At 35.1% G+C, this 14,141-nt stretch overlaps 1 protein-coding gene across 1 annotated transcript in view; it reads right to left on the bottom strand.

Moving 5' to 3' along the window:
• CRAMP1 (cramped chromatin regulator homolog 1) overlaps window positions 1-14,141 on the bottom strand; it is a 58,387-nt gene that overhangs the window by 11,299 nt on the left and 32,947 nt on the right. The window contains exons 3-5 of the mRNA XM_074198996.1: window positions 13,455-13,648; window positions 9,616-9,769; window positions 6,510-6,606 (exon numbers count right to left, since the gene is read on the bottom strand). Of these exons, the coding sequence (XP_074055097.1) occupies window positions 6,510-6,606; window positions 9,616-9,769; window positions 13,455-13,648 (445 nt within the window). The remainder of the gene's footprint in view (window positions 1-6,509; window positions 6,607-9,615; window positions 9,770-13,454; window positions 13,649-14,141) is intronic.

Genomic DNA, 14,141 nt, shown 5'->3' with positions numbered 1-14,141 from the left:
TTGAACCCAGGTACTCCTGACTCCGGGGCCAGTGCTTTATCCACTGCGCCACCTAGCCACCCCTAATTTCAAAATAGTATGACCTCTTTTAAGTTGTATCTTTTCCAGATCAAACATTTATAATTCCCTCAAATGAATCAGAGTTGGAAAGGACTCTACAAAATGCATAAATTCACTCTATGATATAATTTGCTTTTGCTTAAATGACTACAGTGATGAGAACTCATCAATGCACAAGTCTAATCACCCATTAAAAAAAAAACCAATTTTAGTGAAGAATTTTTTTCCTTATGCTGAGCTAAAAAATGCTTATAATCACATCCTCTAGAGCCATGACTTCCCCCCAAATAGTCTTATTATTCCTCTATCTCAGCTTCTCAAGGGTTAAAAACATCCTTAGCTCTTTTAAAATCAATTCTTAAGACATCAAAAATTCTTTTATGTTTATCAATATCTGCCTTAAGACATGATACCCTTTCTGTGGCAGAAAGTTTAGGTATAAAGAGTGGGAGAAAAAGCACCTTCCTTTCCAGAATACAGGTTAAGAACTATGAAAATATATATTAGTCCATAAAGATTATATAAAATAGGGATGAGCAAACTGTAGCCTAAGAGTACAATTTAGTCAGCCCCTTGAGTTAAGGCTTTTGCTTTTCTAAATACAATAAATTTTTTTATTTTCTAAATACAATAAATTTTCAAATACTTTGTTGACTTCCCAATACAGATAGTTTGTTGGTTGCTTTACTTTCCATTTTTTTTTTTTAGGTTTTTTGCAAGGCAAATGGGGTTAAGTGGCTTGCCCAAGGCCACACAGCTAAGTAATTATTAAGTGTCTGAGACCGGATTTGAACCCAGGTACTCCTGACTCCAAGGCCAGTGTTTTATCCACTACACCACACTGCTAGCCCCACTATTTTTACTTCAGTTGAAGCATAACATTCTCCAGATTTTTACCTTTAGCCTGTTTGCATCTCCTTGCTTCAAATGGGCTTCTTGTTTTTAATTTTTTAAAAGATTTTATTTATTTTGAGTTTTACAAATTTCCCCCAATCTTACTTCCCTCCCCCAACACCCCCACAGAAAGCAATTTGTCAGTCTTTACTTTGTTTCCATGTTGTACGTTGATCCAAAATGAGTGTGATGAGAGAAATCATATCCTTATGGAAGAAACAAAAAGTATAAGAGATAAAAAGATCACACAATAAGATGTTTTTTTTCCCCTAAATTAAAGGTAATAGTCCTTGAACTTGTTCAAACTCCACAGTTCTTTATCTGGATACAGATGGTATTCTCCCATCACAGACAGCCCAAAATTGTCCCTTATTGTTGCACTGATGAGCAAGTCCATCAAGGTTGATCATCACCCTCATATTACGGTTAGGGTGTACAGTGTTTTTCTGGTTCTGCTCATCTTGCTCAGCATCAGTTCATGCAAATCCCTCCAGGCTTCCTTGAAATCCCTTTCCTCCTGGTTTCTAATAGAACAAGTGTTCCATGACATACATATACCACAGTTTGCTAAGCCATTCCTCAATTGAAGGACATTTACTTGATTTCCAATTCTTTGCCACCACAAACAGGGCTGCTATGAATATTTTTGCACAAGTGATGTTCTTACTCTTTTTCATCATCTCTTCAGGGTATAGACCCAGTAGTGGTATTGCTGGGTCAAAGGGTATGCTCATTTTTGTTGCCCTTTGGGGGGTAGTTATTGCCCTTTGGGCAAAGTTCCAAATTGCTCTCCAGGAAGGTTGGATGAGTTCATAGCTCCACCAACAGTATAATAGTGACCCAGATTTCCCACAACCCCTCCAACTTGATCATTATTCTTTCTGTCAGAATCATTATTTAAAGATTGTTTCCCAGTTCACTACATTTTTTTTTGTTAATTTAATGTAATCAAAATCATCTAGTTTATTTTTGGTGTTCTCCAACTCTTCCTTAGTCACAAACTGATGCCCTTTCCATAGATCTGGACAGGTAAACTAGTCCTTGATCTTCTAATTTACTTACAGTATTGTTTTTTTATGTCTAAATCCTGTATCCATTTGGATCTTATCTTGATAAAGGGTGTGAGGTGTTGGTCTAATCTAAGTTTCTTCCGTACTAACTTTCAATTTTTCCTGCCGTTTTTATCAGAGAGAATTTTTAATCCCAATAGCTGGACTCTCTGGGTTTATCAAACAGTAGATTACTATAACTGTTTACTGCTATTGCACCTAGTCTATTCCACTAGTCTACCACTCTATTTCTTAGCCAATACCAAACAGGTTTTTTTGAAAGGCAATGGGGTTAAGTGGCTTGCCCAAGGCCACACAGCTAGGCAATTATTAAGTGTCTGAGGCCGGATTTGAATTCATGTACTCCTGACTCCAAGGCTGGGGCTCTATCCACTGCACCACCTAGCAAACCCAACACCAAACAGTTTTGATGACTGATGCTTTATATTTTTATAATATAATATAATATAATATAATTTTAGATCAAGTAGGGATAAGCCCCCTTCTTTTGCACTTTTTTCATCAAATCCCTGGAAATTCTTGACTTTTTATTTCTCCATATGAATTTACTTACACTTTTTTCTAACTCATTAAAGTAATTTTTTGGAATTTTTATTGGTAGGGCACTAAACAGGTAGTTTAGTTTTGGTAGAATTGTCATTTTCATTATACTAGCTCTACCTATCCATGAGCAGTTGATATTTGCCCAGTTACTTAAATCTGATTTAATTTGTGTGAGGAGAAGTGTTTTATAATTGTCTGTCTTGGCAAATAGACTCCCAAATATTTTATACTGTCTGACGTTACTTTGAATGGGATTTCTCTTTCTAGCTCTTCCTGCTCTATCTTGCTAGTCATAGAAAGCTGAAGATTAATGAGGGTTTATTTTATATCCTGTAACCTTGCTAAAATTGCTAATCATTTCCTGTAGTGCTTTGGATGATTTCTTGGGATTCTCTAGGTAGACCATCATGTCATCTGCAAAGAGTGAGAGTTTTGTCTCTTCCTTCCCAATTCTAATTCCTTCAATTTCTTTTTCTTCTCTAATTGCTGAAGCTAACATTTCTAATATGATATTGAATAGTAGTGGTAATAATGGGCATCCTTGTTTCACCCCTGGTCTTACTGGGAATACCTCTAGTCTCTCCCACTGAATATAATGCTTGTTGATGGTTTCAGATAGATGCTGCTAATTATTCTAAGGAACAGTCCGAAATGGGCTTCTTGTAAACAACATATTGGAGGATTTTAGTTTTTAATCCACTTTGCTATCTACTTGTGTTTTATGAGTTCATTTCATTCACATTCTCAGAATTACTGTGTATTTCCTTCCATCCAATCTTTCCCCTTTGTACTTTTCTCTCTCTCTCCTTCCCCTTATCCCTCCCTCACCAATATTGTGCTTCTAACTGCTGGCTTTCTCAATCATTCCTCTTCCCTTTTCTTCTCCCTTTCCCCTTTTACTTCTCTTTAACTTTTATTTTAATTTTAATTTTAACTTTATCTTTACTTTTACTTTTTCCTTCCCTTTTAGTAACTGCTCCTTCTCCCCTTCCCCTGCCTCCCCTACTTCCCTTTAGGATAGGATAAATTTCTAAACCCTAAATTGGGAATATGTTATTCTGAGTTAAATCTGTTGAGACTAAGATTTACTTACTCTCAGTGCTCACATCCTCCCTTCACTTCCTTTACCATAAGAGGTCCTTTGTGCCTCTTCATGTGATGTTATTTATGCTCTAATACCTTAATCTACTTCAGGAAAAATCTGTTTTTCATGTTTTATACCTGTATTGTAGCCACACCATCGGTCAAAGTATATGGGTCACAATAGAAGTACAATTCACAAAGATAGATCTAATAATTTATAAGCTTCATCACATGATAATTACTTCATACAGAAACCTTTTGTCCAAGTACCCATCCCTCAACTATCCCATTAGAAATACAAGAACCATAAGTATCATCTTATTGATTCATATCCATATCCTCTTTCAAGTATATTCCCTCCAACTATTCTAATAGAAATAAAACTGTCATGCATTAAAGTATCATCACATGATAATCAATGTATATCCATATACACTGTCTAAATATGCTCCTTTCAACTGTCCTAAGAGAAATACAAATTATCAAGAGCTGCAAATATTGTCTTCCCAAGTAGGGATGTTTACAGTTAAATCCTACTGACAAATATTTTCCCCCCTCTTTTGTTCTGATTGTGGCTTTCATGCAGACCAATAATTTGTAAATTATCTCCTCCTGGATCTATTTTCCAAATCAATTGTTTTTTCCTTAGATTATCTATAGTTTTTCAGCCTTTTGTTTTATTTGATGGTATCTTGGTGTCTCATAGAGTTATTAGAATTCAACGGTCCAATTCTAATTTTTAGAGTTGTTTACTTTTACATAGCTTTTGTTATTTCCTTTTCTGGTTGTTTAATTTTACTTTTAGATGAATTCTTTTCCTTTTCCTGTTGGAAAAGGAATTTTATTTTTTAGATGAGTTAACATTCCTTTTACAATTCACCACTTTTATTTTATTTTATTTTTTTAGGTTTTTTTGCAAGGCAATGGGGTTAAGTGGCTTGCCCAAGGCCACACAGCTAGGTAATTATTAAGTGTCTGAGGCCGGATTTGAACTCAAGTAACTCCTGACTCCAGGGCCAGTGCTTCTTAGCTGCCACTCAGCTGTCCCTCACCACTTTTATTTTTAAGAGTTGATTTCTTTTTTCCATTTGACCAATTTTATGTTATTTTATTTTCAGTCAATTTTCCTAATTCTCCTGCATGACTCTCATTTCTGTTCTCATTTTTTCTTTTTCCTCTCTTCTTTGACATTAAAATACTTTTTGGGCTTTTCCAAGAGGTCTTTTGGGATTTGAAATTAATTCATAAACCCATTTGAGGCTTCACAAGTAGACATTTTGTCTTTGCTTTCCTCTTCTGAGATGATGTTTTTATTGTCCCTATCAGAATAATAGCTGTCTATGGTTAGTGCTTTTGGGGGGGGGGGGGGATTTTTGCTAATTTTGATAGTTGAGCTCTGTTCCTACACTGGGAAAATAGTGCCAAGCTTTCAGTGGGACTGGGGGTCTAGTCCCTTATTTACCACTTACCTATGGCATTTCAGGAGATAGTGGTTTATTTCCTGCATTAGGGTAGCCTAATCCAGTCCTGACTGTTACACCAGCTTTCCCGGGGCTTGAATTTTGTCTTCTGAGCTGGGGTTCAGAATCTTACTGCTGGTCTGTTGCACTGCAGCGAAGAACCTTCTGCTGGCTGAGCTATATTCGTCTTTTACCCAAGTGAGACAGACCTTAACTGAAGTTCTGCCATAATAACTTGATTCACTCCATTTTTTTGTGGGTTCTGTAGTGTAAGGGTCTGTTTAGAGACTTCATCCAGAGTTGTTTCAGGAAAAGCTCTGAGTTTCCTACCTTCATGTCACCATTTTGGCATACCCTGGAAGTTCTGGGAAGCTTTCTTCTTTTAAGATTTCTTGAAGTATGACATTTAGGATCTTGTTTTGATAATGGTATTCTGATAGCCGAATGATACTAAAATTTTTCCCCTGTGTCATTTTCCAAGTTAGTTGTTTTTGCTGTGAGACTTCTACACTTTTTTCCTTTCTTTTAACTTTGTTTTGATATTTATTATTTGGTACTTCATAAAGCCACTGGATTCTATGTGTTCTCAAAATTTCAGAGCTTTTTTTCTTGGACAATATAGTTTCCCTTTCAAATTCTTTCTTCAATGGCTCTTACCCTTTTTAATTTTCTCCTTAGGCTCTCATTCCACGTTTTTAAGAAGTTTAAATTTTATTGCTTTATTCTTTACAAGAATTCTAGTCAAGTTTGAGCCCAAGGCAGGTTTTTCTCTGTAAGGTTGATGGCATATGTTTTGGAATAATTCTCCTTGTTTTTTTTATCTTGAGCATCTCTACTAAGTCATGGAATTCTTCTGTTATTTACCCATTCCTTTTCTTTTTTTCAGCTTTTTTTGCAAGGCATTGGGGTTAATTGACTTGACCAAGGTCACAAAGCTAAGTATTAACTGTCTGAGGCTGATGTGAATTCAGCTCCAGGCTCCAGGGTCAGTGCTCTATTCACCAAGTCATCTTAGTTGCCCCTATTTACCCATTCTTCTAGCCTCATTCTTGGTTTCAGATTTGATAATAGTTAGATAGTTATTGGGTTCTGCAATACCATCAGAGGACAGGACTATGCTGTTCCCATTTGGGGGATATATAGTATTGTTACTCCAGAATCACAGGGACAGGTTGGAAACCTGCAAACTTTTAGTGATCCCAAGAGTCTAAGGCAGAATAAGGTAGGTTTATTGACCTCTGGTCTGAACTCTACAAATTCCTGATAATATAAATGAGACCCTGCTCTGACCTTGGTGAAATCACAAGAGAACCATCCTCATAAAATCTTAGGTTACTGGGGAATTATTTAATTCAAGAGATAATGTAACTCAACACTTTTAGAATGTCAAATAATTTACATAACATACTTACAGCCCCCAATCTTCTTCCTCAATTCTCCATAGCAGATTAACCCATACAGTTCCTGGGATGATTTTTTCAGACCTCGAGAAAACACTGAAAAATGAAATACAAAAATGTCCTATGGGTTAAAGGTAACAGGAGAAACATTAGCAAAAGTTTTAAATAGAGGGAGTAAATGATGAGCAAATAAGTAAATATAGGTGATGAAAAAGTCCATTCCCAGAAATGAGTCTTCAAAGGGCATATTTAAAATTAAACTCAGTTATCATCAAGTTTTTCTTTCAAGTCTCTATTCATAATTACATATTAAAACAAAACAATACAAAAAACCTTGATCTCATTAGGATTCATTTGAGTAATACTGAGAATCTGAATTGCAGTTAACAGTCTTAGCCACATGAACTTAGGACTCTCTTTTACTTGTTCACTCATGAAATATAATAGGAAACTACAAGCAAGAATGTCAAGAGTGACACAATTCAGAGCTTCCATTATTATATGTCACTGAATTATCAATTATAAATTATCATTCCTAGCACCCTCTCCTCCTTTCATTATATTCTGTCACTATTAGTGCAAAGAAGGGATGCATATAACTGAGGGTCATTTTTAAATTTTTCATATTTTGAGTATTAAGAACTCATTATCAACTAAGTATTGCACTAGTGACAAACCTCTGTCTTTGATGATGTTGATCCTCATAAAACAGGCAGCCTGTTTCTGGGTTCATACTTAAAACCTTGTTAACATACAATCCACTGTCATGATCACAACCCAAGGTTATTCCCAACCATAATATGGAACTGTTGTGGGACTTTGGTATATATTTATATTGAATTTATCAAAAAATGGGGAGAGAAGAGAAAAAAAAGAAACAGAAAGCAATCCAAAACAACAAAAATCCTGAAATTACTGCGCATAAGAATGATAAAAATACACACACACAAACACACACAAATACACATACATACATGCAATACACAAAACCTCTATATGCCCTGCCTTAAGCCTGGTAAGGTGAGAAAATGTTCAGCAGAGTGTCTCATTGGTGGTCATTACGTTAAACATTAAACACATAGTGCTATTTGGCTCAATGGGAAAGATTCTAGATCTCGTTACAGCCACAGATAATTGTTTTAAAATATTTTCTTGAATAAAAATTAAACAAACTAGTAAATATATAAATAATGAATATATGCTTATGAAAAGTATTTTTAAAAATTTATTGAAACCCCCCCCCAAGTACTAATTAATGACCATGGGAACCAAAAATATATTATGGTTATCTCAAAACTGTGGCTAGGAGGTGAATTATTATCCAAAGAATAGAGAAGATGACAAAAGATAAAAGAGGTAATTACAGGAAATTTAGAAACATCTGGATAAATAAAATCAATACAAATAAGTTAAGGGAAGAGGTCAAATGGAAAAAATCATTATCAAATATTTAAAGGACTGATATTATATTATTATCATTTATATGTCATTTTAAGCTTTGCAAAGCTCTTTATATATGTTACCTCATGATCCAAGTTATAGGAATTAATTAAATTGGAAGAAATCATGAAACCACCACAAATCTATGCTAAATTATGTCTCAACTAGGACCTTATTACAAGAAGCTAATTGCTTTATTTCTAAAAAAATTCACTATCCATTTGCCACAAAGGCTGGTTCAAGTTTCACATAGTACCCTCTAAGATCTTTCTATCTACTGATAATATTAAGGCCATTCAACCAAGAGTTCCCTCTTCTCCCCTTTGCTTTATCTCATATTACTCAAACATTCTCCCCCATTATCTCCTCCATCATTTGTCTTGAAGAGGTGGTCCTTTTCCTTAGGAAGTTCAGCCCTTCCATAAGCACTTTGTTTTTTTGTTTTTGTTTTTTGCAAGGCAATGGGGTTAAGTGACTTGCCCAGGGTCACACAGCTAGATAATCTACATGCACTCTTGATTCCATCTCTTTCCATCTTCTCCAACAGAATGCTCCTAACACTTCAACTCTATCTCACTAATCTTAAATATCTAATTACTTCTATCCACCTACAAATACGCCCATTTTTCCCTCAACCCTAAAAAAAAAGTTCCTTATACATTCTAACCATACTTGCTACATATCACCTAATAGCTCCCCTCTCTTTCTTGGCTAACCTTCTTGAGGGAGATGTCCACACTGGGTTGGCTCTGCTTTCTCCTTATCAGATCCTTTGAAATCTTCTTAACTTCTGTTGATCATCTTCTCCTGTAAACTCCCTTCTACTTAAGTTTTTACTTCAATGGGCTCCTTAAGGGCAAGAACAATTTTTCCTTTCTTTCTCTGATATCTAATTACAATATAATCTTCTACAAAGACAAAAGGGACTTATTTGTTTGTATGGTCCAAAGGCATTACAAAGAGCAATGAGTAAAAATAGGCAGAGTAGGATCAATATAATGAAAAAATTCCTAACAAGAGTTATTCAAAAGTGGACCAGACTATCTGAGAAGACACTAGGTTCCCTCACATAAGAGGATTTAAATGAAAGGCCAGAGATACTTTTCCTGCTAGGTTGTAAGAGGTTTGCTGTTCAAGTGAGTTGTACTTATTATGCCTAAAGACCCATTTAATTCTGAAATCATGTACTCATGACAAAATGTCCTCACTTTTCAGATGAGGATACATGGGCCCAACAAAATTTTTTCCAAGTCACAAAACTAAGTTGCTGACCCAGAATGATTCCAGATTCTGTGTTGTTGTCATAACTTCTTGCCAGTCTGTCCTGATCTTTGATTCTTTATGTCTTTGTTTGTCTGCAGCTAAGGAGACAACATGCCAATCCAGTTCTGACTCACTTCTGTGATCCTGAATAAGTCAAAACTTTGGGACAGTCTTTTTCTATTCTAGAATCCAACAATTTACGTTAAGTATGTACATGATCATTTTGGGCTGTTTTTCTCAAGATAAGGAATAGTTGCAGAAAAATGATTTACCATAAAATTTTCTACTTAATAGAAAAGATAATAATTTAATAGGAGGATAAATTTTCTTTGTCAGATATCAGAATTCATTTGATTGCTGGCTCAGCCACTTCTTCAGGAAGTGGCTCAGTCACAAACTCACCATTATCAAAATCGATGTATTTGGTGATCTTGTGCCAGGTACGGTAGTAAAAATGCCGGACCTGTTCTTTGTTTTTCACCATGCTTGCAGGTTTGCCTTTCTTCTTATATTTCAGGGCAATATTGTTCTGAATTGCTTCAAAGTCTTTCCCATGCTGGAAGATAAAGGCCAAGTTAAAAATACAAGAGATAAAACAATGCTACTTCCTGTCTCAAATAGACTCTTCTAATTCTTACTTATCTAGCAGGAAAAAGGGGGACAGAGGGCACTAAAAGAATGTAAACTACTCGTTATAATTATGTTCACATACTTATTTTCTTTTCTGATGAAGGACCAAAAGATTATGTATTAAAATGATGAGTAGAAAGGAGTAAAACCTTGAAAAAGATATTTAATATTATCATGTATTCCAGTTATTTTGAACAGGTCACAGATATCCCAGAAGACCCTAAATCTCAAAGTAAAGCATATTTATAATCTTAACAGGAAAAAAACAGACGTTTTAAAATATTTCATGTCTCCAAGAAAAACATTCCATCTTCAGAAACACGATACAATATACTCTTTGCTTTAATTATATTATTAGGTATTAAATTTGGCATTTTAATAGAACAATTCTAGATATGTAAACTGCAATCTGTGAAGGATGAGGAAAGCAGCTGTGGAAAGCAGTTCTTAAGACTAAGACTCAAAAACAGGAAAGCAATGGAAAATCAGTGAATAGGTAAAAGGAAAATAGTAAAATGACAAAATGCTGAAAAAAGTACAAAGGCAGAGGAAGATGCTAGAAGTTATAAACAAAGTATGAAAAGAAATTGCAGCAGTTATAAATAATGACATAAATGTTATTTCAAAACTATTTAGAGGTAGTTTTTCTTGGTTTTTATTATTACAGGAGAATTTCAGAAGTATAAAGATTAGTCAGTCCAGATAGAACACAACTTGTATCCTAGTCACCATTCTCTTCAACTACTGCCACATTAGATGAAATTAACAATGTAAGATGCAATAATTAAAACAAATATTTGGGCATATTTTGTCAATAGTAGTTAGCATCATACCTCTGATGTACTACCTCACACATTTCAGATTGGCCAATGTGACCAGAAGGGACAATGATCAATATTGGAAGGGATGTGGGAAATCTGAAATACTGGTACACTGTTGGTGGAACTGTGAACTGATCCAACTTTCCTGGACAGCAATTTGTAATCACGTCCAAAAAGTAATAAAAATGTGCATTCCCTTTGATCCTGAAATACCATTCCTGGGTCTATTTCCAAAGTAAAAACATCACTTGTACAAAAATATTCATAGCAGCTCTGTTTGTGGCAGCAAAAGAACTAGAAATCGACTAAATGTCCATCCATCATTTGGGGAATGGCTGAACAAATTGTGGTATATGTACATTAAGGAACAATATTGTTCTATTACAAACCAGGAGGGGATGGGAATTCAGAGGAGCCTGGAAAGACTTGCATGAACTGATGATGAGCAAGATGAGCAGAAACAGAAGATCATTGTAAACCATAACAGCAACATGGGGATGATGACCAACTTTAATAGACTTGCTCATTTCATCAGTGCAATAATCAGAGATAACTTTAGGGTATCTGTTATGGAGAATACTATCTGTATCTAAATAAAGAACTGTTCAATAAAAAAAATTGTCTTATGTACTACTTACTTTTGCTGTCTCTTATATTTTATTTTTTCCTCAAGGATATGATTTTTCCCTCAATACATTCAATTTTGATCAATGCATACCAAGGAAACAATGTAAAGATTAGGGGCGGCTAGGTGGTACATTGAGCAGTGGCCCTGGATTCAGGAGGACCTGAGTTCAAATACAGTCTCAGACACTTAATAATTACTTAGCTGTGTGACCTTGGGCAACTCACTTAACCCCATTTGCCTTGCAAAAATAAAATAATGTAGGGGAGGCTAGGTGGCATAGTGGATAAAGCACTGGCCTTGGAGTCAGGAGTACCTGGGTTCAAATACGGTCTCAAACACTTAATAATTACCTAGCTGTGTGGCCTTGGGCAAGCCACTTAACCCCATTTGCCTTGCAAAAAAAAAAAAAAAAACCCTAAAAAAACCAACAACAATGTAAAGATCACCAGACCACCTTCGGGGGGGAGGGAGGAGGAAAGAAAGTTGAGGGAAAAGTTGTAAAATTCAAAACATTTTCAAAAAAAAGTTAAGTAGAAACTACTACTGTATACAATAATTGGAAAACAAATATATTAAAAAAAAGTAACAGTTAACATCAAGTGATTAGAGTTAAGCAAAACCATATATAAAACATTATGTTACAACAGAAAGCTTAAAAAGAAGAAATGTAGAAACTCAATAAATACTGTCTCAAGTAAATACATAGTCAGAGGCAAGCACCTTTTAGTGCCTTAGGAAACTTGAAGTCTCTAAGATAGAAAGAGTTGCCTATTTGCATCAGTGAAGTGAATTTCTACACCAAAAGTTCTCTATACTGATGAATCCAAAGGTTTGAGACCAAAAAAGAAAAGGAAAAAAGAAAAACACCAACCACATACATATAGGAGTATAATCAAACACTACAAGGATCAGAGATTCAGAGCTCAAAGGAATTGTGGAGGCCATCTAGTCCAATCCCCTCCTTTTAGAGAGGAAGAAGTAAGGACCAAATCTCTTAAGTGACTGTCCCAAAGTCAAGATGGGTAAAAGAAAGCAAACGTGACTTTAGTCTAGTCTCCCAAAAGAGCATTCTCTCTACTGTCCCCTTAATGAGTACCTTTCTGTAATATCTCAAGCATCTACAAGGTTACTCCAAGGGAAAGGAAAGGGCTTCTATCTAATGACAACTAAGTTAATTTCAGTGAGATAACAAATTACTAAATGGATAGTTTTTCTCTCAATTGCTAAACTCAAATCAACAATGAAGTTCACTATAAGAAAAGCCTAAATAAGGTAAATAAGCCATCTCATAATCCTCCCTAAAATTATAGTCTAAAGAGACAGTATAAGATATCTAAAAATAATTTAACAAGAAAATTCCTTTACCAGAAGAAACAATTTATACTCATCCTGGAAGTCTGTGTTTCTTTTTAGATTGTCCTAATGCCAAGACAATTTCTAATTACACTTTATTTCAGAGGTCTCACATGGGAAAACTAAAAGAATATACAAGTTCCTTAAACAACTGCTTTATAGAGTGGTAAATACAAACAGTTATATTCTAATCAGGACTACTCTTCCTCCATATTGTAATTATACTCTACCAATTCAATCTCAATACATATGAAGTTAAGGGCTTCATCCAAAGAAAAAATATCCAAACTATTGGTCACCAACTTCAGAGAAAGAATGTTGTCAGTTAATGAGCTATCATGACTCCAGGATGCATTGCTATTTAGTTCTGAATGTTCAACCTATATTTAGAAGTAATCTTTTTTTTATTCTGATATTAATAGGAATACCCAAGTTCTTCTATACCCCCTACCTTAGACTTCAAACACCTAGGCTTTCGTAACAAATCATACCAAACTTCAGGCTATTGTAAAAGAAACACAAAGAAATACTCAAGCCTAGATCCCAACAGTCATCTTAATAAATAAGAAAACTATAACAATAAAATTTAAATACCACTCTTTGGTGTTCTCTATATTGTAGGTGACTGACATAATCAACAGTCACTCTTTCAGGATTTCTGTTCCTTATCTAGTGGTATAAAAAATGTTCATTAGCACAAGCCTGTGGCCAAAATTCACAAAAAATAATTGAGGACAAAAAGAACTAACAGATAGAATGAATGTGAGGGAAGTTAACATTGTGGTATCTTTCATCAGTCCATCGCCCACCTCATACAATCCCTCAAAGAAAGTGTTCTTGTCCTCGGTGCTCCATGACTCCCACTGACGCCGGACCTTTTTACCTTCTTCTTTCTCTCCACTTGAGGAGGCCAGGCTCCTGGTAGTTGACTTAGAGTTTGATGAAGGTGCATTGGGAGTGATTCCTGACACGTTGCCAGAAGATGTCCCTCCATTGTCTGCCCCTGGCAGAAGGAAACCAAATAGGTATACATGAATTCAAGCAAATTTAAGTATCCTGCATAAGAAACATCAGAGGGCTAAATAGAGTTAATGAGACCATAACCAAACAAAAACCATCTGCTGAGCATCTGTGGTGGTTATTGTATTAATTTATTTAACAATTTCAAAATAATCTTCATATAGTGATGAGTTGAAGATGTAAATGAAAGTAAAATAATTCAAGTAGCAATATGCTATAAATAATAATGATTTTCTTTGCGTGATTTTTTATTCCAATGTTATTGTTTCATGACCAATACTCATAGGCAAGATAGTAAAAACCTGTACAGTTAACCAATCTGGTCAGGGTTTTCACCAGTCTCCAAATTATTAGCTTTGTTTCTTCTCTATGTAAAAACCAATTTTTCTGTATGTCTCAGATCCCTAATCCCTACAGCACACAACAAGTTACTGGCCTCTTTCACATTTATTCACTTAGTAATCCTTTATAATTAT

Source organism: Macrotis lagotis, chromosome 8, assembly GCF_037893015.1.
Source record: "Macrotis lagotis isolate mMagLag1 chromosome 8, bilby.v1.9.chrom.fasta, whole genome shotgun sequence".
Taxonomy (NCBI): Eukaryota; Metazoa; Chordata; class Mammalia; order Peramelemorphia; family Peramelidae; genus Macrotis; species Macrotis lagotis.
Note: the sequence above shows the minus strand (reverse complement) of the source record. Positions and strands in the feature narration are given on the sequence as shown.